Here is a 23,281-nt window from a genome sequence, read left to right on the forward strand (position 1 = left end):
GAGCCTCTTGCTGTATTTTTTAGGATTCCAGAAATTCTTTTTTTTTTTTCTGGAAAAGTGGGGGCTGATTGTTTTTTTTTTTTTAATGAAAAAGGAGATTACCGTCTCATTCACTTCCAGAGCCGCGTTTTTCGCACCGGGCAATGTAGCGGACGCCATTTCATTTTTCAGACAATAATAATAATAATAATAATAATAATAATAATAATAATAATAATAATAATAATTGCTTACACTTCATCCAAATAAACCAAATATTTCTAATAATAATAATAATAATAATAATAATTGCTTCTATAGCTCTTTACACTCAGAGCTCTGTACAGGTCAGGGGGATCCCCTCCACCCCCAGCAGTGTGTACCCCCACATGGATGAGGCGCCAGTCCGCTCCCCACACCCCAACTCTCAGTGGTGGAGGAGAGCAGAGTGATGGAGCCAGTTCATAGAGGGGGGTTATCAGGAGGCCATGATGGGTAAAGGCCAGGGGGAAAATCTGGCCAGGACACCGGGGTAACACCCCTACTCTTCTCGAGAAACGCCCTGGGATTTTTAATGACCACAGAGAGTCAGGACCTCGGTTTTACGTCTCATCCGAAGGACGGCGCCTGTTTACAGTCTAGTGTCCCCCGTCACTATACCGGGGCATCAGGACCCACACGGACCGCAGGGTGAGCGCCCCCTGCTGGCCCCACTAACACCTCTTCCAGCAGCAGCCTCAGCTCTCCCAGGAGTCTCCCCCTCCAGGTCCTGGCCAGGCTCACACCTGCTGAGTCTCCAGTGGGGCTGCCGGCAGTGAGCTGCAGGGTGACAGGGCTGCTGGCTACCATTTCAGACAACCGAAACCTGCAGAAACCAGGCCGGGGCTATCGAACGGAGACTTAATGGCTGTCGTATAGAATGTCAATGGAGAAGGAGGCGAGGCGTGAAGGGATTAATTGGGGCGCAGATGAAATATTAATTAATACATTTCCACTTCGGAGTCGATAGCTGCTTCTGCCGGACTGGGGCTCTCCCATCAGAACGGGGGTCTCAGACTCAGACTCCTGCAGGGCCTCAAGATTGAATTAGCCGCGTCACCAATAGGACGTCTAACCGGGCTCCCAGGTGTTTCCTAGTGGACTGGCCCTCTAACGAGAGGGAACACTTTGAGTAATCAGCTGTAAACGAACTTGATAAGAAATCCAATACGCGTCTAAGAAGATAATTAGGTTAATTGTTTAATTGACTGCTTAGGCGGGAGTGAAAAGCGGCGTGGTTGGAGTGCTGCGGTTTTTGCCATTTAGTTGAGGGTGAATAAACCTGGTGCTTCCAGGAGGAGTTTGAGCCATTGGTTGTTATTAGGTTTTACCTCTGTCTTTATCAGTAGTTCGGTGCTTGTTTGCAACACTCTGAGATGTCTTTAGGACAGGCGCTATATAAGTGGGCTGATTTTTATTAGGGCTGGGGGGGTCTGACAGTAATCTGTCCCTCCACCCAAGCCAAACTTGAACTTTTAATGGGGACTGCAAGGCTCTATTTATATTTCGATGAAATTAAAATGTACACAGTGACCTGTAAAAACTCCGTTTTACACCACAAAAAAAGAGGAAATATCCAGGCCTGTTCAGCGCCATGTCCTGGGATTCAGAACGAGGCAGCAGGACTTCCGTTGAGGTGGAGCGGCCCTGTGACCCTGTAAACAAGCAGGCTTGTGGATCCAGCTCTTCTAATCCAGTAGAAATACTGCTCTCCTCTCCGAGACGGTTTCACTGGCAAATACTACTCACTGGTTAACTCTGCCTGTGGATCACACTGGAACATTTCTGCGGTGAAATGTCTGCTGCACAACCTGTACTTATTCTCTCGTACATCTCAGTACATTAGTCATCACAGGGACTAATGAGCAGGAAGGGCCGCTTCACATCTCAGTACATTAGTCAGTACAGGGACTAGTGAGCAGGAAGGGCTGGTTCACATCTCAGTACATTAGTCAGTACAGGGGCTAGTGAGCAGGAAGGGCTGGTTCACATCTCAGTACATTAGTCAGTACAGGGGCTAGTGAGCAGGAAGGGCTGATTCAAATCTGACTTTCTTAGAAATTCTTGCTCTCACCCGTGGCAAGACCAGGTGTTTGCAACAACATGGCACCTTACAAATCTTCTTGCTCTGCCGATGTCGGCTGTTTGTCACTGAAAAGCAATGTCGTGGGAATACAGATCTTAGGGCATGTACCAGCTTGGCTCACAGAAGCCCTGGGCTTCCAGGCCCTCTGCGCTGCTCGGTTTCTCCCATCGTGCTCATCTTTGCAACTTCCTATCAGTCCGTCCAGATGGCCAGTTGATGTTCAGGAAGGGGCTGAAGGTCGCTGTTGAGCCCCCCGAGCAACGCGTATCCAGTACGGGTTTTGAGATATCAACATCCTCTTCCCTGTAGTTCCGAGAGTGGTACGGAGGCCACGAAGTTCCGTCTTGGCAATACCATAACCCGTAATCACTGCCCACTGAAAGGCTGGCCGCCGCATCTTGGGATCAAAGCCAAAGAAACGTCCGAGATGAGCTCCTCGGATCAAGTAGCCGGCAAACTCCCAGGATACCTCGCCCCCCTCTCCTCTGTGACCTTTCTCGACTGAACTCGGGACGTGATTGATAACCGAGCTTTATTGGAACTGAATCGTTAAAAAAAAACAAAAAAACAAGCCCATTAACCACCATTAAGTCCGGCCGGTGAAGTGTAGCAGAGGTGCGTTTAGTGCTGACAGATAAAATATTAAGAGAACTGTGTGGGCCTGCTGGACTCTGCTAGCGCTTAGATGCCCGTTAATCTGTATTTAATTCCAGCTTTCTGGGGCTGAAGCAAGAGCCTGGCGTGGCCCATATCTCTTTATTAGAGGGCTGCCACAGGGTGCACCTCGGCGATCAGGAGTCCGTTAGGAGGTGTCGGAGAGCAGAGCAGAGCAGAGCCCCAAGCAGCTCCCGGCCAAGGCAGTTCTACACGTTAGAGGGGAACTGCAAAGCTGTTTTTATATTTCGGGGTGAGAAAGAACCGGCACGGATGAGAGCTTCAATGTACACAGTGACATGTGACACCTCCCGTTTACATTATGAAATAGATTCAATTTTCGGGTCCGCGCGGCTTCAAGTTCTGGGATTCAGAACGAGGCAGCAGGACTTCCGGTGAGGTGGAGCGGCCCTGTGACCCTGTAAACAAGCAGGCTGGTGGATCCAGCTCTTCTAATCCAGTAGAAATACTGCTCTCCTCTCCCAGACGGTTTCACTGACAAATACTACTCACTGGTTAACTCACACTGGATCACACTGGAACATTTTTGCGGTGAAATGTCTGCTGCACAGCCTGGACTTATCCGCTCGTACATCACAGTACAGTAGTCAGTACAGGGACTAGTGAGCAGGAAGGGCTGATTCACATCTCAGTGCATTAGTCATCACGGGGACTAGTGAGCAGGAAGGGCTGATTCGCATCTCAGTACATTAGTCAGTACAGGGACTAGTGAGCAGGAAGGGCTGATTCACGTCACGATGCATGTGAACTCTCGACAGCACGGGCTCCCATTTTCCTGCTTCATTCAAAATGTGTACCTTTCTTGCATAATGTCTCTGAACTTATTTGGTTACCGGAGAAATTGGGACTGCCGCTCCCCGGTAACGAAGCCAACACTCAAGGCAGCGTGGCACATTTTCTGAGATGGCGTGGGGGTATTTCGGTGGCACGCGTGCACTACCGTCCCCGGCGATCAGCTCCATCAGCAGCTACTTCCGGATGGGGGAAGCTGGCTGCGTGTCAGAGTCGGGGGGGGGGGGGGGGGCGCAACTGCAGATTTATCCCCCCTGCCCCTGGGAGCGATTTGCACTTTTCTCCCCATAACGAAGAAGAATTGTTTGGCGACGCCACTCTGAGAGCCTGCGTGCTGGCCGTGGGAGAGAGCGAGGCTGCCCGTCTGAAACGTGGCCGTCTTGTCGTCTTGTTATTTACAGTATGGCCCCGGTAGTAAAACGCAAACAGGATGTCCCTCCCGAGGCAACGGTTTTCGTGGATTTGATGAATGCGCCCCCGAAGTTAATGCAATGAAACCAGCTGATGTTAGTAAAAGTTTCTGAGGTGTTTTCCCTGTTCTCAAACTGGATCTTGGTATTCATTCCAGGCTCCCACACTCTGAGATAGACCAACACACTTGGCTTTGGCTCCTTGTGCAGTATACGTGTATAAATCTGAACGCAGAATAACACATCTGGCTGCAGAAGACTTGACTTTCTCCTCTCCTTCCAACCATCTCCCAGATGATTCCCGGGAAACAGGAGGGACAGGGGTGCAGTGTTTTCCCCCAAGCCATTCCAGAGTGTGTGAGTACTCTGAGATGCGTGATGGGCTTGTGAGAGCTTTGTGTTCTGCAACCATATGTGTGATTCTGTGTCTATATTAACACACTGACACTGCACAAGGAGCCAAAGTCTGCTGTACCTGTTAAGAGCAAGATTTCTTAATCTTGCCTGCTTATACAGTATAACACACATGAACCTTAAACATTGGTCCAGCATCCTCCTGGTCTCACAGGACTGTAGTTTAACATCCGGACCACAGGACTGGACCTGAACCACTGGTCCAGCTGTCCTCCTGGTCTAACAGGACTGGACCTGAGCCACTGGACAGGCTGTCCTCCTGGTCTAACAGGACAGGAACTGAACCCCTGGACCAGCTGTGCTCCTGGTCTGACAAGACTGGACCTGAACCCCTGGACCAGCTGTCCTCCTGGTTTAACAAGTCTATAGTCCTGGTCTAACTGGACCAGTGGATCTTGCTCAGTGTCCAACCTCGCCACCCACTTTGAAAATCTTTCCTTCCCAGTTTATTATTATCTAACTTGATTTAAGACCCTTTATTTACAGTACCCACCACCAATGCAATTAGAGCCTCTTCTTTAGCTGCTCCTTATGCCAATGTGTGATTCATTCACCAAACCGCGACAATTAGCAGTAAGAATTATCGCGCCTTCCTGCGCCGGCGCCCGACTTGCAGGCAGTGTTTATAACAAGGTAAACCAAGAGCCACTGGCAGTATTGTAAACGGTGCGGACCTGTCGGCCCACATAGCTGATGGAAATCCAATTACAGAGCTCACCGCACCGGTTAGAGAAAAGAGGAACTACCAGCGAGAGTCAAAGAGACACGGATTGAGCCGGGTTTCGCCGGCTGCAAACGGATTTAACGGATTTTGATGCGCCCAGCTGATCAAGCGGTCCTTGCTGGTTCTTACCGGATATTTCGTGGAGGTCTCTCTGCGCTGGTGTTACTGTCAATCCGTTCTCTGCCGGCGTTGCCCTCGTAGATATGTCTGCTACGCTGCTTCTGTGTTCGGCGTTTGATGTCTTCTGCCGGAGCCTTTATCCAGAGCAACACACACAGGGCTGGAGAGAGAAAATCTGGGCGTGAGAGATCATTAGCGCACACAGAGCGGCGTACAGCCTGGGTATACAGTGCGAGACAGGTGGTAAATATGCATTCTGGAAGACAAATGCAGGTTGCTTATTAAGTTGGAGCATCTAATGAGGGAGGAAGGCTTAAGACGTTCTCTTTAAAAAACCCGGGATCTCGCCAAATCCAACGGGGTCACACTTTGGCTTAAACCCTCGTGATCGATACCGCCGCGCGGCTGAAAATCGGTCCCGCCGTCCTGAACGTGGAAGGGCAGAGGCGTGTGCGTCCTGGAGAGCAGGGCCGCGATCGTGGATCTGTCTGTTGGATCCATCCCTTGGCCACCGATGTCCGAGGACCACGCCTTTCCCAGGAGTCTGTTTCTGGCTCGTCCTCTCTCACGCCGAGCCTGATTCCTTTTGGCCCTCCGAGCCAAATGCATCGGCGGGTCCCGGCACCTGTCGTGCTAAAGGCTTCGGTTTGCATCGAAGAGGCGGACTGTACTGTGTAGGAGCAAGACTGTTGCTCGTTCGTCGAATGCGTTTTCTGGGGGGGCTTTATTTAATTGTGTTGGCAAGAGCAGGTCACTTATGACATGTCTCTGTTTGCCTACAACGGCGACTGGCCCGGTAACAGACACACCATAGGATCACCGGTCAGCACACAGGAGGAGACGGGGCATTAATAAAAGGGGCATAGCCCAGCTGGGGGCATTCAGTGGGCAGCAGCTGGGGCAATTCATTGCTGCCCCGGTGAGACGGATGGAGAGAGAAACCAACACAAGGGGAGAGAGAGAGAGAGATAGGCACACAAAAACAGTCCTGAAGCCTAGAATGAGAGGAGCAGAGAGTCAGACGAGAGAGAAGGAGAGACGGCTCTCTCGAAATAACTAGTATGCTGGGTTCACACCCACTTCCGCTGTCAGTGGGTGGTGTCATGCTGCTGCAGGTGTGCTGCTGGCATATCAAGAAGATTCCCGTGCACGTTGATCAGGCTAAAACAGTCCAGTGTTTAGTCCTTGTACAGACCATCCAAGGGTGCCCCTCCCCCCGAACCCCTGTTCTTTCCACACTGTTCCAAAGTGTAATCTGGCCTTTTCACCACCTAGGGCGTGACTCGGTCCCCCCTAATTCCCTTTCAGCCAATGACAAACACTCTTAAATCCTCCTTCCCCGAGTGGTCGGCCCACTTGAACTCTGTCTTCCCCATTGGTCAGCACGCTTAAACCTGCGTCCCCCCCTCCCCTTGGTTGACCCACGTAACTCCCCTTCCCTGTTGGTTGGCTCTCTTAAACCTGCCATTTCCATTGGTCGGCATGATTAAACCCTCCTTTCCCATTGATCGGCACGCTTAAACGTGCCTTTCCCAATTGGTTGGTTCGCTTCAACCTGCCTCTCCTATTGGTTGGTTCTCTTAAATCCACCTTTCTCATTAGTCAGCATGCTTAAGCCCTCCGTTCCCATTGGTCAGCACACTTAAACCCGCCTTCCCCAATGGGTTGGCTCGCTTACACCCTCCTGTCCTATTGGTCGGCTTGCCCACACCTGCATTTCCCAGTGGCCTGCGCTCAGAGCCCGACAGCCGAGCTCACTCGCTTTCTTCAAGTTCCAGTGAATAAAAGTTAAATAAGGCTCCTGTTGTAGATCTCTATCTGGGTATGGAGGGGATATAATATTCATGTGTGACTTGCTAAACAGTCACAGAATTACCCTCCAGACTGAGCATTTATGTGAAGGCGTTTGCATTACTGAGCTGAATTGGCCACTGGAGCTTGGTCTGCCTTTCTGTTTTCCTTTGAAATATCCTGGGACTCTGCACAGCAGAAGTCTCACGTCTCAACATCGGCTATGCATATTAGCCTGCTCCCTGGGACGTGCAGTCACAGACGAACCATCACACGGAATAGCACAGCCGCGTAGCTAGAATTTTGCATTATTTAGAATGATGTATTCATTTATCTATGCCTGGGTTTTGGCTCTTCGTCAGTCTCTTGTCTGTTCATGTACCCTATCCATGTTTGTGAAGCATGCACAGTTTATCTCTTTTTTTTTACAAAAAACAGTCTTGCGAGATAATAATTAAATATACAGTATAAACCGTCTACAGGAAATCCTAAGGTAGCACAGCGAGTCCTCGCCCCTGAGTCAATTCCTGAATTAAACAGGATCTGATGTCCTCATTCATGCCCTCTTTTCTCACAGTCTCTGCAAGCTGATTTAAATTATTGTTATTATTAAAAATACATTATTAGTAGTTGTAGCAGCCCTGTTTATATGAATGCGAATGATATCATTTGTCAGCTTAAAGGGTGCAAAGGAGCCTGGGTGGTCCAGTGGTTAAGATAAAGCAGGGGTTCCTGGTTCGAGCCCCGTCTCTACGGGGCCCCCCCAATCCTGAGACAGCCGCTAAAAATCCTCAGCCCATCAGCTGTCAAACCAAGATCCTCCCCACAGCAGCTGCGGCAGCAGTGATCGGTGCAGAATTCCCTACTCTAGGCCCTGGAAATGCATTCGGATTAAAGCATCTGCAAAAATGGACTAATGTGAATTAGGGGGAGACTCCTGGGAAAGCTGAGGCTGCTGCTGGAAGAGGTGTTAGTGGGGGCCAGTAGGGGGCGCTCACCCTGCGGTCTGTGTGGGTCCTGATGCCCCAGTATAGTGACGGGGGACACTAGACTGTAAACAGGCGCCGTCCTTCGGATGAGACGTCAAACCGAGGTCCTGACTCTCTGTGGTCATTAAAAACCCCAGTGTGTTTCTCGAGAAGAGTAGGGGTGTTACCCCGGTGTCCTGGCCAAATTTCCCCCCTGGCCTTTACCCATCATGGCCTCCTAATAACCCCCCTCTCTGAACTGGCTCCATCCCTCTGCCCTCCTCCCCACTGAGAGCTGGGGTGTGGGGAGCGGACTGGCGCCTCATCCAGGTGGGGGTACACACTGCTGGGGGTGGAGGGGACCCCCATGACCCGTACAGAGCTCTGAGTGGAGGCTCCAGAAAAGAGCTCTAGAAGTGTGAGGAGTATTATTAATTGTTATTAGAAACACTTGGTTTATTTGGACGGAGGGTTTTGGAATCTTTTAGAATCGATTTTTTTTTCTCCAAAATCCTGCCCTTCGCAGTCTGCGAGCCCACAGGCACGAGCAGCAAACCCATCAGAATACATGGCAGCAGAGGCCATGAAAAGGCGTGGAAAAAAATATCCTAAATGTGTTTACAAATCGGACCCCCGGCTCTCGAAACAGGCAAACAGATGAGAGCCGTCTTGCCTTCCACACTGCGGGCCTGGTGATCCCAGGAACCAGCGCTGTTTCCACACGCGGAATCACTGCAGAAGATAACCGCGACACAGGCAGAAATATTAATGAGAAGATTTTCAGCCGTATTGATTGTGATGACAGCAACGGCCACGATCTTTTTTTTTGTTCGCTGGAATAAATTTGCCTACCTGAAATAATATCCTTTCTCTGGCGTGCAATTTTGAGCATTGAGCTCTCAAGTGGTGGCGTGGTAATTGCAGTGTGACAGCGCTCCGTTGCTGTCGTGATTTAGCCCTTCAGTTTCAGAACGGTTTGCAACGCACAGCCCACCCGCCACCCCCCCCCCCCTCCGAAGGTAAAAAGCCACAGATCTCTTCTGGAAGCTGAGGGGGGGGGGGAATGAATAATTAGCTGTCACGGAGAATCAGGTTTTATTGTTCCTCTTCTTGTGTCCATGTCAGGCCTGCAAGCTCTGGGGGATGGGTGCAGGATTTGTTTTAATTCCTCACACTTCTGTAGCGCTTTCCTGGACCCTCCGCTCGGAGCTGTGTACGGGTCAGGGGGATCCCCTCCACCACCAGTGTGTACCCCCACCTTGATGAGGCACCAGTCCGCTCCCCACACCCCAGCTCTCAGTGGGGAGGAGAGCAGAGTGATGGAGCCAGTTCAGAGAGGGGGGTTATTAGGAGGCCATGATGGGTAAAGGCCAGGGGGGAAATTTGGCCAGGACACCGGGGTGACACCCCTACTCTTCTCGAGAAACACCCTGGGGTTTTTAATGACCACAGAGAGTCAGGACCTCGGTTTTATGTCTCATCCAAAGTACAGCGCCTTTTAACTGTGTAGCGTCCCCCGTCACTATACTGGGGCATCAGGACCCACACAGACCGCAGGGTGAGCGCCCCCTGCTGGCCCCACTCACACCTCTTCCAGCAGCAGCCTCAGCTTTCCCAGGAGTCTCCCCCTCCAGGTCCTGGCCAGGCTCACACCTGCTGAGTCTCCAGTGGGGCTGCCAGTGGGGAGCTGCAGGGCGATAGGGCGGCTTTTGTCGCAGCTGCTTCTCATGTTGGAACCAGCTCGGCGCAGGGTTTGGCGCACCGCCGTCGACAGCGCCCTCACACTCTCTGCCTTCCTTGTGCGGATTAAAGTCCGCGCCTATTGGATGCGCCTGCACGCCCGCTCGGCGAGCGTTTGCTCGGGGCTGGTCTTTGCAGGTTTAAAATGAGCGGGCCCGGGTGACTGGATAATGGGTCATCCCCGCGTCGGGTGGGGTGGGTGTCAAAGTTCATTATCTAAGGGAGCCGGTATTTAGCACTTGGTTCAGCCAACTGCTTAATGAGCTCCTTCCCTTCATTTCGGGGTCCCTGAGCTTCTCCTCCTGTCTTTGAGATAAATTAAAATCCTGCAGGGTCACCGACCAGCTTCCCTCGCAGTGTGCGTAGGATGTCGGGGGGAAATATTATCTGTAACGCACCACCAGATGGTGTGTGTGTGCGCGTGTGTGTGTGTGTGTGTGGAGAAAATTGGACTCCACGTTGGAAAAGGATTGACCACTGACTCAAGTAATGATCTGGTCTGTGTTTTTTTTGGCGGGCAGTCAGGCCTGATTTGTAATCATGTGCGCTGAGAGAAGGAGCTTGAGGTCTGTGCGAAAGATCACTGATGATATTTCCCCGAATGGCGCGGTAGCTGTCTGCAGGCAAGCCGTATCTTATATTACAGTGTGTGTGTGTGTGTGACCTAGCAAGCTCAGTGAAACATGTTTTGAATTGCCCGGTGGTGGAACGTGGTGACTTTCCAGAGCATGGTACAGTATGTAAAGGATTTAGCTGCTTGTCCTTAGAGGTGGACGTAGGTGTACTCCCCGTTTGTCCGATGACGAGCAAAAGCAAGACACTTTTGTGATCTGCAAATCCGCAGGCAAAGCTGACTGACTCTCACTACAAACTCTGGCCATCGCGGTAACAGGGAGATTTCCATCTCCCTCCTGTTTGCCAGCACCTCAGCAGCACCACAGAACCGACGAACTTCCCGTTTCGGAGCAAGCAGGTCCAGCTTTTGGTGCAACGCGTTTGCTCTCGTATAAGGTAGTGCACTGATTCGACCTGGAGCACGAGACAGCGTGCTCGAAAGATCCAGTTCCCTCTACCGACTGGAGCAACCCCAGCGGTATCCGAAAGTGCTCGTCTGGTTCCTCCTCTCCCGCTCACCTCTTGACCTTCTGTGCCCTTTTGGGAAGCTTCTGTAGCCTTTGTGGGCTCCCCTCCCCTCCCCCCCCCCACCCCAAAGCTCCACCAGCTTGGCTCCTTCAGGATCCATTTCCAGTCATCTCCGCAGAAAAAGGTTAATGCTTTGCTGGCGAGACGCCAGGCTGTCTGGCAATGTTACCAGGCAACACAACACCCACCCCCACCCCCCTCCATCCCTCTCTCCCACCGGGACCACTAGGGTCCAGCGACTCTGCACACTGTGGTGGCAAAAGGACAGCACCCCATCCGCAGGGCCTCATCAATAATAATAAATAAAACTATAATAATAAAACTATATTTTATATAGCGCCTTTGAAGGTGGCTTATCAACAAAGGTTCGTTTTCCATCAGGCTGCCTCTTCCCTCTCGAGTTTCTTTATTTCTATTAAAGATCCCCCCCCCCGACGCTAATGAAAAATTCAGTGTCTTCCGGACTTCCACACGGCCTCTCTGGGATCTGGGGGAGAGAGGCTAAGCCAGAGAGAGTACACGCTCCTCGGTGGCCAGCTGTGGAACCCTGGATCCGGCCGGATCCGGGATTAGGGGCTCGGGGCACCCCGAGTCCTGAGCCTTAAGGGGTCGCTGGGTAGGAAGAAACGGAGCTGCCGAGCTCTTGCGCCATGATCCGCTTCCACTAGTCCAAAAGCACAGATCAGGCACGACAGAGGGTTGTGGCAGCGGCCGGGGGGATTATGGGATGTGATTGACCCTCGATCGGCGAGATCCGCACCCTCCGCTGTCGCATTGAAGCCCGATCCATCATTCAGGATCCCCACCAGCCCAGATACAGACGGTTCTCCCCCCCTGCGCTCTGGCAAGCGGTACTGACTCATTCAAGCACAGAGCACCGGGCTTAAGAACAGCGTCTACCCCCCTGCAGTGTGCGTCCCCAACAGCTGCCTGGGCAGTAGCTCAGACTCAATGCACTATACACTTTTAGCATGGACTACCATGTTTTTTTTCAGTACTACACATTTATTGTTCTGATAATTATTCATTCTGCTTGTTATATATATATAAAACATGGCAGTGGAATGGGTTCAAGTGTCAGTACACTTGTAGTGTGCTGTAGTAGTAACGTTTTGTCTACATTGTGTGGTGCTGCCTGTTGTACTGTGTCGTCAGCTGTACAGTGTACAGTATGTCCAGAGAGATCAGCACGAATGAGAATTCTAATGTATATATATATAAACTCCTCTACTCTACTTTACAAGATGAGGAACCCCTACAGTGAACCTCGGACTCTCCAAAGGTGGAAAAGCTGAGGGAGTCAACTGGCTTCAGGCCTGCAGGAGTTAGACAGAGGGGTTTGGCATGATCCTTTCCAACGGAAATGGAAAACCTTTGCTTGAGCCATGTGCAAAAGAGCAGATTGTCTGGGAACGAGGAGCAGAGCCATCTGGAGCCTCAGATGTCAGTGTTGGACTCTTCAGCTGGATTCGGCGTTGAGCGAGGCAGGCCAGGGTGAAGGACCAAGCGGGGGGGGGGAGTGTGGGGGGGGTTCGCAGGAGCTGGGCCCGCAAACGGCTTGCCTCCTGTTTCGATTACTGTCCCTCTTTCGAAAAAGAAGCAGCAGCCCCCAACAGAGTGTTACAAAGTCACCCAAGAAGCCTTCGCCCTCATTCCATTAACAAGTATTTTAGAGTCCTGTCATATGTCCAGGATGCTCCTGCGTCCTCCCACAGCCCAGAGGCATGCTGGGAGGCGAACTGGCTTCTGGGAAAACTGGCCCTGGTGTGAGTGTGTTTGTCCTGTGATGGACTGGCGTCCTGTCCAGTGCGTACCCTGCCTTGCGCCTGTTGCTTGCTGGGATAGACTCCGGCTCCCCCTGCAACCCTATGAATCTGTGCTCGATAAAGCAGTTGGCGAATGGCTGGATGTAAGATGTGTCTGGGAGATAAGAGGAGCTCTCTGTTCAAACAGCCAGACCTGGCTCTGCACTGATACCACAGTCCGCGCAAGAAGGAAGTGAACCCGCTAATGATCACCAAATGCAATGAAGAGAGAGATTGAGAGGTGTGCGTTTGGCGGGGGGGAGGGGGGAGACGACAACGATGGAAACAAAGAGGAATACGCAAGGACTGGAAAATAAATTAGCGAGGCGCTGTGCGTCGGGGTGATGAGCATGCATTTGTGTTGAACCTTAATTACAGTCCTTGATTTTTTGGGTCAGGCCGATGCTTTTGGGGCAAATAATAGTTTTGTTGCCTGCCTTTTCAGGCCTATGGCCTCCTAATAACCCCCCTCTCTGAACGGGCTCCATCACTCTGCTTTCCTCCCCACTGAGAGCTGGGGTGTGGGGAGCGGACTGGCGCCTCACCCAGGTGGGGGTACACACTGCTGGGGGTGGACCTGGAAAGCTTGTATAGGATGCGGTCCTCACTGAGCGCCCTTGGATTTGGATGCGCGTGCGAATGAGATGCCGTGAACAGTTCTGGCTCTGCGCCTGCATGCCCTGGTTCTGCCCAGCCGAAGTGTTTGGAATCAGACCAACGAAGGGGCCTTGTCATTGTGGTCGGTCGATTAGAATGGGCGGTACCAGCCTCCAACCAGGTGATCGAACGGCTCGGTGGCTCAGGTCGTCTTTGCGGGTGCAGCAGCCCATGGCCTGATCAGAAACGCTGACGGGGGGGGGCCATCAGACCTCTGTTTTGTAGCTGATCACAAGTCTTTAACGACTACAGATCAAAGGCAGCATGGGGGTCGCAGGCTGACAGACAGGCAGGTGGAAACGCGCCGAAGGGCAGCGGGCGATAGCGATCTTCCTCGCATCGCCACAGCGGCGCCGTGGGGGGGTGGGGGGGTGTAGAGGCAGCAGCTATCGCCCTGACTTTAATGAGCGGCGGGCCTCCAGGGGGGCCTCGCCGAGAGCAGAGAGCCTGCTCTGGGATTAAACAGCTCGACGGTTTTAATCCCGAAAGCAGTTCTTCGAGAATTAATTAGTCACACCCAGGCGAGCAGGATGGGTAAAAAATGATGTTTTTCTTATGCATTAAGAGCACACATTCGGTAGTCTTATGTACTGATTTTAGATTGGTTTAAAAGTGAAGAATGCTTTGGCAGATCAAAAGTCTGTCTTTGTCCTTCCATGTGCTGCCCATCCATTTTCTAGCTGCTCAGGCCAATACAGGGTCACAGGGGAGCCGGAGCCTATCCCAGCAGGCAACAGGTGCAAGGCAGGGCACACCCTGGGTGGGACACCAGTCCATCACTGGGCACATACTGACACACTCACGCCAGAGCCAGTTTCCCCAGAAGCCAATTAACCTCCCAGCATGTCTTTGGGACTGAGGGAGGAGCCAAAGCGCCCGGAGGAAACCCGCCCCAACTCAGGGGGAACATGCAAACTCCACCCAGACAGCCTCCCCAGGAATTAAACCCAGGACCCAGAGCTGCAAGGCAGTAATGCTAACCATTGTAGCACCATGCTGCCCGCTGGTTAAAATGCAGGTATGTGATTATTACCACGGTGTAGCTAGCATATGGCCTCGTGCCTATTGAGCACCCCCATCTAACTTCCAACAAATTCAAGACCCCAGAGCCGTGTCTCTGGATATGTGACAGTGCACCACAGAGGCACTGAATCACATGCTGACAGCCTGGCTTGGGAAATCCGGTTCATTCCTCTTTTTATCAGAAACTCTTCCTCTGAGTGCCGGTGCCTGTAAATCCAGCTCCTTTAACACACCTCAAAGTGTGGAATTCCCGGCTCGAGATGCTCCCCGAGTCCTCCTAATCCCATTAGAAAGAGAATCTGGGTTAGGGACACATTCGTATGTCTTGCATTACGGTTAGTTAAATCTCAGGCTAGGTCTTGTTATATCTCTTTGGCTGTGCAGTTTTGCCTTGAGGGGTTTTTCCTGGCTTGAGAAGCATGGAGAACTGACTGCTAAATAGGGAAAAGGAGCAGAGGGAGGGATTTTTTTATGCAACTCTCTGCTGTGCTACTCCATTGAGACAGAGCTGTGAAAGGCTGTTGAGTCAGGATAAAAAGCCTCTTGCACAGAGACAGAGGGAGGTCGTTCATTAGTCTTAAGAACTTGGGTACTGCAGTTCTAGTGCTGCCCACCCTCTCACTTTACTGTACCTCCTACACAACTGCAGCCCCCTGTGATGTTACTGCCCCCTCTCGCACTACTGTACCGCCTACACCACTGCGCCCTCTCACACTACTGTACCTCCTGCACTACTGCCCCCTCTCACACAACTGTACCGCCTGCACCACTGCCCCCTCTCACACTACTGTACCGCCTGCACCACTGCCCCCTCTCACACTACTGTACCTCCTGCACTACTGCTCCCTCTCACACTACTGTACCGCCTACACCACTGCGCCCTCTCACACTACTGTACCTCCTGCACTACTGTCCCCTCTCACACTGCTGTACCGCCTGCACTACTGCCCCCTCTCACACTACTGTACCGCCTACACCACTGCGCCCTCTCACACTACTGTACCTCCTGCACTACTGCCCCCTCTTACACTACTGTACCTCCTGCACTACTGCCCCCTCTCACACTACTGTACCTCCTGCACCACTGCGCCCTCTCACACTACTGTACCTCCTGCACTACTGCCCCCTCTCGCACTACTGTACTTCCTGCACTACTGCCCCCTCTCACACTACTGTACTGCCTACAGCACTGCCCCCCCTCACACTACTGTACCTCCTGCACTGCTGCCCCCTCTCACACTGCTGTACCTCCTGCACTACTGCCCTCTCTCGCACTACTGTACCTCCTGCACTACTGCTCCCTCTCACACTACTGTACCTCCTGCACTACTGCCCTCTCTCACACTACTGTACCTCCTGCACTACTGCCCCCTCTCGCACTACTGTACCTCCTGCACTACTGCCCCCTCTTACACTACTGTACCTCCTGCACTACTGCGCCCTCTCACACTACTGTACCTCATGCACTACTGCCCCCTCTCGCACTACTGTACCTCCTGCACTACTGCCCTCTCTCGCACTACTGTACCTCCTGCACTACTGCCCCCTCTTACACTACTGTACCTCCTGCACTACTGCGCCCTCTCACACTACTGTACCTCCTGCACTACTGCCCCCTCTCGCACTACTGTACCTCCTGCACTACTGCCCTCTCTCGCACTACTGTACCTCCTGCACTACTGCTCCCTCTCACACTACTGTACCTCCTGCACTACTGCCCTCTCTCACACTACTGTACCTCCTGCACTACTGCCCTCTCGCACTACTGTACCTCCTGCACTACTGCCCCCTCTCGCACTACTGTACCTCCTGCACTACTGCCCTCTCTCGCACTACTCTACCTCCTGCACTACTGCCCCCTCTCGCACTACTGCACCGCCTACACCACTGCGCCCTCTCACACTACTGTACCTCCTGCACTACTGCCCCCTCTCGCACTACTGTACCTCCTGCACTACTGCCCCCTCTCGCACTACTGTACCTCCTGCACTACTGCCCCATCTCACACTACTGTACCTCCTGCACTACTGCCCCCTCTCGCACTACTGTACCCCCTGCACTACTGCCCTCTCTCGCACTACTGTACCTCCTGCACTACTGCCCCCTCTCGCACTACTGTACCTCCTGCACTACTGCCCCCTCTCGCACTACTGCACCGCCTACACCTCCTGCACTACTGCAGCCCCATCTTACACTATCGTACCTCCTGCACATTACTTGCTACTACTAAGGTATCACCACTAAACTTTCAGTTCATTAATAGTTCTACGGCTGCTTCTCTTATTCTTTTAATTTTTTCCAGTAATTCTGTAAATTCTTCAAACATCCTGTGACAGGTTTTTTTTTATGAAAACCCAAATTATAAACATTAGACAACTGTGCACTTTCAATGCTTTAATTCTACCTTCGGGATTCAGGTGTCACGTCGAGCTCCTGAATCAGAGCTCTGCTGTAATTGTTTTCCGATTTTGTTTTGAAATCATGAAGTAGAAATCGAGCAGCTGTTGGTCTGATAAACACAACCGCGGCACAGCTTTCCGCTGCTGTCGTGAACAGAGGTTTATAGCCAAGCTCCTCTGCAGAGATGTGAATTAATTGTCCGTTTTAAAACTCTCATTCCTGACTCCTCGCAAGTGCATTTCCGTGCTGAAACATGATGATATTCCTGGCGACGTCGGGGTTTTTTTTTTTGCAAGTTTGCTGTGGCAAAGGGGGGCGAATACTTATATAACCGGTGTGTGTTGTTGTCTTCCCTCTTTTCGCTGACGTTCAACGTCCTTCGAGTGCCGTTTGAGCAACCAGGCATGGTTGGAAAAAAGTTCCCTTTAAAAAGGCAGCCGTCCCTGAAAGGGGGAGAATACTCCTCCGAAGCTCTGTGAGTTGTGCAGCACGTCGATTGTTAGAAGCCCTCTAGCTCAGCTGTCCTTGCCCGCGGATTAAATGTATGTACACAGAGCCTGTTCTTGCTGTCTGGCGAAGGGATCATTGTGTTTTTTGCCGCGGGGTGAAGAATGCCGACGAGGGTGGTGATTGACCTGGCCCGAGCCGTCTGGGCCCGAGGCTTTGAGAGGGGAGTGTGACAGCGCAAGGCAATCTTGGTTTACGTCCCCGGCATTACCGCTCCAGCCAGAAATCCATTCGGCTGGACCCTCTCCCTCAACCCCCCCCCCCACCACCCCCTTCCCCGATCAGGCGCCTTCCCGGAATTGATGAGCGCGGCCTGCGCTGTCTGGTCGGACAGCCATTGTAAACAGGGCTGTCTGGAGCAGACGGGAGGCGAGAGCTCTGCACACAGGCTCCCTCCCGCGTCCTGCTGTGTTTTCGCGGCTGACGACCTTGAGCGAAGAGCGATCCTTCTCTTCTCCCCCCCCCCCCCCCCCCACACCCGTCTCCCCCTCGCTGGGCTCTCCTCCTCTCTTTTCCCACCCCTCTCTCTCCCTCTCCTCCTCCACCTCCGCTCCCTCTCCTCTCCTCCTCGGTGAGCAAGGGTGACGCATTTCCGACCGCAGAGAAAATCTATGGGCCGGAGAGAGACGGGGGGGGGGGTTAAATCGATGGCAGAGTAAATTGGCAGGAGCTGGCGAGGGCTGTGGGTGAGAAAGGGGGCAAGCTGAAGGATAATTGGAGAAATCGACAGGTGAAGGCACATCCCCCCCCCCCCCCACCACCACTGACCCCCTCCCTCCCATCCTGGCTCACCCTGCTCCAAAACGGTGCAAAAAAAAAATTAATTAAAAAGTGCCGAGATTAGGGCTGACAGCCGTCCAGACGGAACCACGGTGATGCCCCTGTCTCCCCCCACCCCCCGGGCTGCCACAAGCCTCGGCGGATCTGCACCGCGCCCGGCACGGCCGAGCTCCGGGGACCCGGGTCCGAGGACGGTCTCGCCTGCCGGCCCGTGGGGGGCGTGCAATGTGCTGGCCGGTCGTCTCTGTTACTGCGTTCGGCGGCGGAGCAGGGTCGTTGGCTCACACGGGGAAATAAAAGATGGGTTCACGAGATCGGTGATCGGTGCGGGGCTGTTTCCAGCAAAAATAAAAGGGGTCGCGTGCGGCTGTTGTCGGTTCGTAACCCTCTTCTGGTTCTGAGGTGTGACACGGGGAGTGTTCTTGCACAGCACAGACCAGAGCACGACGCTCTCCTGACCCCAGGGCCAGCAAGCAGCACGCGTCTATCGTCTGTCATATGTGCGTCCTGTGTCCTCCCATACGCACAGAGGTGTATTTCTGCCTGTGTCTCGCGCTTACTGTACAAAGCAGCCACGAGAAGCAGAACTCGCAGAGCTACTGGATCTGCAGGACGCACGGTACCTGGGACTCTTGTCTAGTGTGGGATCTGGAGTCCGTGCGGGACGCAGCTGTGGAGCTGGTGGACGAAGCGATTGTTCTCTTGCCACTGGGAAGGCATCCAAGAGGCACTGGGTCTGAACCAAAGGCCAGCGAACAGGCAGGCAGGTTGGCAGAACGTCAGCATTGTTCCCAGCCCCACTGCTTTCTGTAGGGAGCGCTGTCCGCTGGGCTGTGGTGCTGAAAAATAACACCTCAGCAAGCTACTGTATGTGGAACTCAAGTACAGGGGATTCAAGCAAGCTGAGAATCCAGTACTCAAACCAGTATTTATCAAACACGTGGCTGATTATAGATTCCTGCATTGTTCAGTTGAAGTAAAATATTGCCGTGACAGTAGGATGATGCATAATTGTACCAGTAGCACCTTTTGTTGAGAAGTGAATCCACTATTACGACCGTATTACAGTGCAACAGTATAGCTCCAGATGTTTCGGGATCATCCGCAGGGGCAGGGCTCAAGTCTGATCCCTGCCCTGCTTCTATGAGGGTGCGCATCAGTAAAACCCCGATTATAAATACATGTACCGTACCTGGAGGCTGTGCATTTTCCGAGCCTGCTGCGCCGCACAGAGAAAAAAAGGCCACTGGAGATCCCGCGCTCGCAGACTGCAGTTCTATCAGCAGTCACAAAAGTGCAGACTCAACAGGCCTGACTTCGGATCATCAGCCTCGGTCCTAAACTTGAGATAACGAACTCGCCCGTGTCTCGGGGCCCCCCGATGGTGAGGGTTTGAGCGATGCCTTCTGTACCGCTTTGAAGGCGAGATGCGTTACCGCCTGCGGAGAAGGACGACAGCTCCGCGGGAGGGTGCACAGCCTCCAGATTGCAGCGAGATGTGTTGCTCTGCTGTGCTGCACAAGCTCCTGTTGGGCTGTGGGCTCTCCGCTCCACCTGGGGCTGTGGAGCCTGGATGCCTCTGTCCAGTGCAAATCCAAACTCCTCTTCAAGTGCGTCTCAGTCACGCCATAATAAACAGGCATGCCTCTACTTCCCTGCAAAAGTAAGTCATTGTCACCGACTGACAGCCATGTACAAGCTAACAGTGGCCAGACTTTTGTAGGCAATCGTGATTCTGCTCAAATACTGCTCTCCCTTCTACTGTGTATCACTAGTGCTGCAACTAGTGCGATGTTTTGTGCTTCCACTTGCCTGGGGGATGACCACGTCTCAAAATTCTGTTTTTGTTGCCTGTTTTTGTAGAAATGTGTTGCAAAAAAATGTTTTGCACAGACGTTTTTTTAGCCAGTGAAATAATTCCTAGCCGATCCTCAGAGCTAGACCCTTTTTACGGTATTTTTCTACTGCATAAGAATGCAACTTCCTTTGGAGTGACTCCCCCTCGCCCGTCCGCAGGGCTGTACAAGTGCAGGTCGCGTCGGTCGAGACGAAAATGGCAGTTCTACTCTCCTGACTCTTTCCTCATTTGTTCACACCAAGCCCGCTTCATCAGCACGAATCATGCGCTTGGGATAAAAGTGGAATGCTGACGAGACGTGCGTTTTCTGTTTCCTGAGCTAAACTTTTCCTTGTCCTCATTTCTTGACTTGCTCCGGGTGGATCAGCTTCCACGGATCTCTCTCTGGTCTCGGACATGGGATTGTTCCTTGCCTTTGGCGGGGGGGGGAGGAAACGAGAAAGGGAAACGTCTCACAGATCTAGCGAAATGAAGTTTGCTAATTTTGTTCTCTTTTTTTGTCTTTGCAGGTGATTCATCGCAAACCGGTAAGACCACTCCACTCTTTTTTTACGCGTTCTGTTTGACAGCAGAAGCTTTGCAGACTTGTTTTCAGACGGGCAGTCCTCGATCTCACGAGAACCCACCTCATAAACTTAAAGCAAATAGCAGGATGGTGAAAAGCCAAATGACATTTAGAAACCTGAGCCCTGCTGTACCTACGTGCTCGTTTAAGATGGGTGTCTGCTCAGCCTTGCCAAAGAAAGCCCAGACTGAGGCATCTCCCTGCACCTATTGTGGGGATCTCCCAGCCAGCGTAAGGTTTCGATCTAAGTAGCTTAAACACGGAGAAGACGAGAAATTTTCATGCAACCCACAGGCAAGGCTGTGCTGCTCTGCTCTATGTGTCAAATGTGTGCAAGCTTCAGTTTAAAGTGCATGGAAGATGGACTTAACAGGGTTTTGAATTAAGTTTTTTTTTTTTTGCTTGACTGCAGAATCGGCTCTTAATTTGCTGAGAGGCACAAAACAGCTCTATTATGGGAGAGAAATTGAATGCTGCAGTGTTACATATCTCTTTGTATGTGATGTATAGTGGTAAATGGTGACAAGGACAACCGCTTTGACTTACAGGGGCTGTTAGGGGTGTGTGTTTGGGAAAGAAAGCTTGTAAGAGATGGTCAATTAAAAAACCAGTGTGTACACACTAATGTGTACAGCCTACAGTTTAATCACAGAATAGAGGAATTTTCCAGATCTGCTCAGCGCCATGTTCTGGGATTCAGAACGAGGCAGCAGGACTTCCGGTGAGGTGGAGCGGCCCTGTGACCCTGTAAACAAGCAGGCTTGTGAGTCCAGCTCTTCTGATCCAGTAGAAATACTGCTCTCCTCTCCCAGATGGTTTCACTGGCAAATACTACTCACTGGTTAACTCTGCCTGCGGATCACGCTGGAACATTTCTGCAGTGAAATGTCTGCTGCACAGCCTGTACTTATCCGCTCGTACATCTCAGTACATAAGTCAGTACGGGGACTAGTGAGCAGGAAGGGCCGCTTCACTTCTCAGTACATTAGTCAGTACAGGGACTAGTGAGCAGGAAGGGCTGGTTCACATCTCAGTACATTAGTCAGTACAGGGACTAGTGAGCAGGAAGGGCTGGTTCACATCTCAGTACATTAGTCAGTACAGGGACTAGTGAGCAGGAAGGGCTGCTTCACTTCACAATTCTTGTGAACTCCCGACTTACAGTACTCTCACAAAGTTCACGATTTTGTGCTTATTTCGTAACTTCTGTCACGTTTCGCAAGGCCATTGATGAATTTATTTCGTTAACGGTCTGAGAAACTGGGACTGCAGTTCCCATCCTATCCTATCCTGGCCAAGACAATAAGGGCAATGGAAACCGCTGCCCAACGTTTCTCTAGCAAACATCAGCCATGAATTCGGCTGCATCGCTTAAAAACTGCTAACCGGGCGGGGAAAAAAATCCAGTTGAAATACAATATCAAAGCGAACAGTTCCATGACTAAAAGAAAAACACAAACAGAAAACATGAAAACGGGTTTGTGAGTTCAAGTCAAGATCCACTTACCAGACGACTGAGAACCCCAGCTCTGAATACGCAGCTTAACGAGTCGAGCAACTGAGCACACTCATTAAAAAGATAAGAGCTGAGCCTTTATTCACACTCGTTGGGGAATGTGTTCTTGAAATGACTGTCGAACGGAGCAGGATCATTTTGACTTTCTCTCTCTCATAAGTACGTTTTGTTTCTCTATACAAAAACCTCATGGGCACTGTTGAGGACACCCTGAAAGAGGCTCTTGGTTCAGCACAGTGATGATATGGGAAGAAATAAACATAGTGAACTGATATTTTGTCTCTGGATTTTGCTGGTTGTGCAGTAACCAAAGAAACAAAAAAAACAGAAACCAACCTACTTTGTCAATTCCGAAGGTACGATCCGTAACCTGCCCTTTGAGTCCCTGTCCCAGCATGGAGCACATGCAGTATCGATGCCCTTGAACTTTAGTGAAGTTTCCGATTCATTTCTGCATCACTGGGCCTGCTGTTGTCTTGTCAAAGCGCTGTGTGAAGTTTGTGCGTCTGCTGCGGGGAAGTTTGCTTCAGCCTGTTGGAGAGACTATGCAACACTTCGGAGATAGAGCTGGATCTGGGGTTTATAGCATTATTGTGCGACGAGGACCGGATCCTGTAGGGTGCCGGAGTTATCTGCTGACTAGGTGGTGGTTCTGTGCGGGCTCAGAGCCTGGATCGAACCTCCGTCGCAATGTCCTCTTGTGTGGATGGCTGTCATGGATCGTTGCACTCGGGGTTTGATTAGAAAGCCTTTTGCGGCATTATGCGGGGGCGTGGCCAGTGTGGAGGCGGAGCCTCGGCTTATTAGCCACAGCTGTTCCAGCTGCTTGAAGATGAGCCACAGCCACTCTATAGAAGCACACAGGACACACTGGACAGCCCCGGAAGGGACAAGCAGGGCTAACCCCGGAAGGGGGGGAATTTTCATCGGCAGTCCCGGAGGGGCTGTCCCACGCAAGGCCGTCATTTTTCTTGCTGCCTATACCCGTCACGTATCTCTGTTTCATTTCCGGTCCCTGCTAGCCTCACACCGGTGCTCCTGTGTAACGGGAGCCGGTCCGGGCTCCCATGAAGCGGAGTTCAGGACCCCATGCAGACGGTAGAATCCGGAAGTAAGTGGAGTAGGAAAACGGGGAGGAGATGCAGGGATTAGGGCAGGTTGATAAACAGGGGGGCGTGGCCACTGTGCACTGGTGCTCAGGGGGGGGGGGGGCGTGGCCAAGGCAGACAAGCCCAAGAAGTCCAGGGGGGAAATCTGGGGCGAAGTCCAAGGTTCAAAACCGGGTGATC

At 52.0% G+C, this 23,281-nt stretch overlaps 1 protein-coding gene across 11 annotated transcripts in view; it reads left to right on the forward strand.

Annotated features, from left to right (window-relative positions):
• nrxn2b (neurexin 2b) overlaps nucleotides 1-23,281 on the forward strand; it is a 626,275-nt gene that overhangs the window by 163,922 nt on the left and 439,072 nt on the right. For all 11 annotated transcript variants that reach the window (XM_088608835.1, XM_088608836.1, XM_088608828.1 and 8 more), the window contains one exon: nucleotides 20,421-20,438. In XM_088608835.1, the coding sequence (XP_088464961.1) occupies nucleotides 20,421-20,438 (18 nt within the window). The remainder of the gene's footprint in view (nucleotides 1-20,420; nucleotides 20,439-23,281) is intronic.

This window comes from Lepisosteus platostomus, chromosome 16 (assembly GCF_059453375.1).
Source record: "Lepisosteus platostomus isolate fLepPlt1 chromosome 16, fLepPlt1.hap1, whole genome shotgun sequence".
Taxonomy (NCBI): domain Eukaryota; kingdom Metazoa; phylum Chordata; class Actinopteri; order Semionotiformes; family Lepisosteidae; genus Lepisosteus; species Lepisosteus platostomus.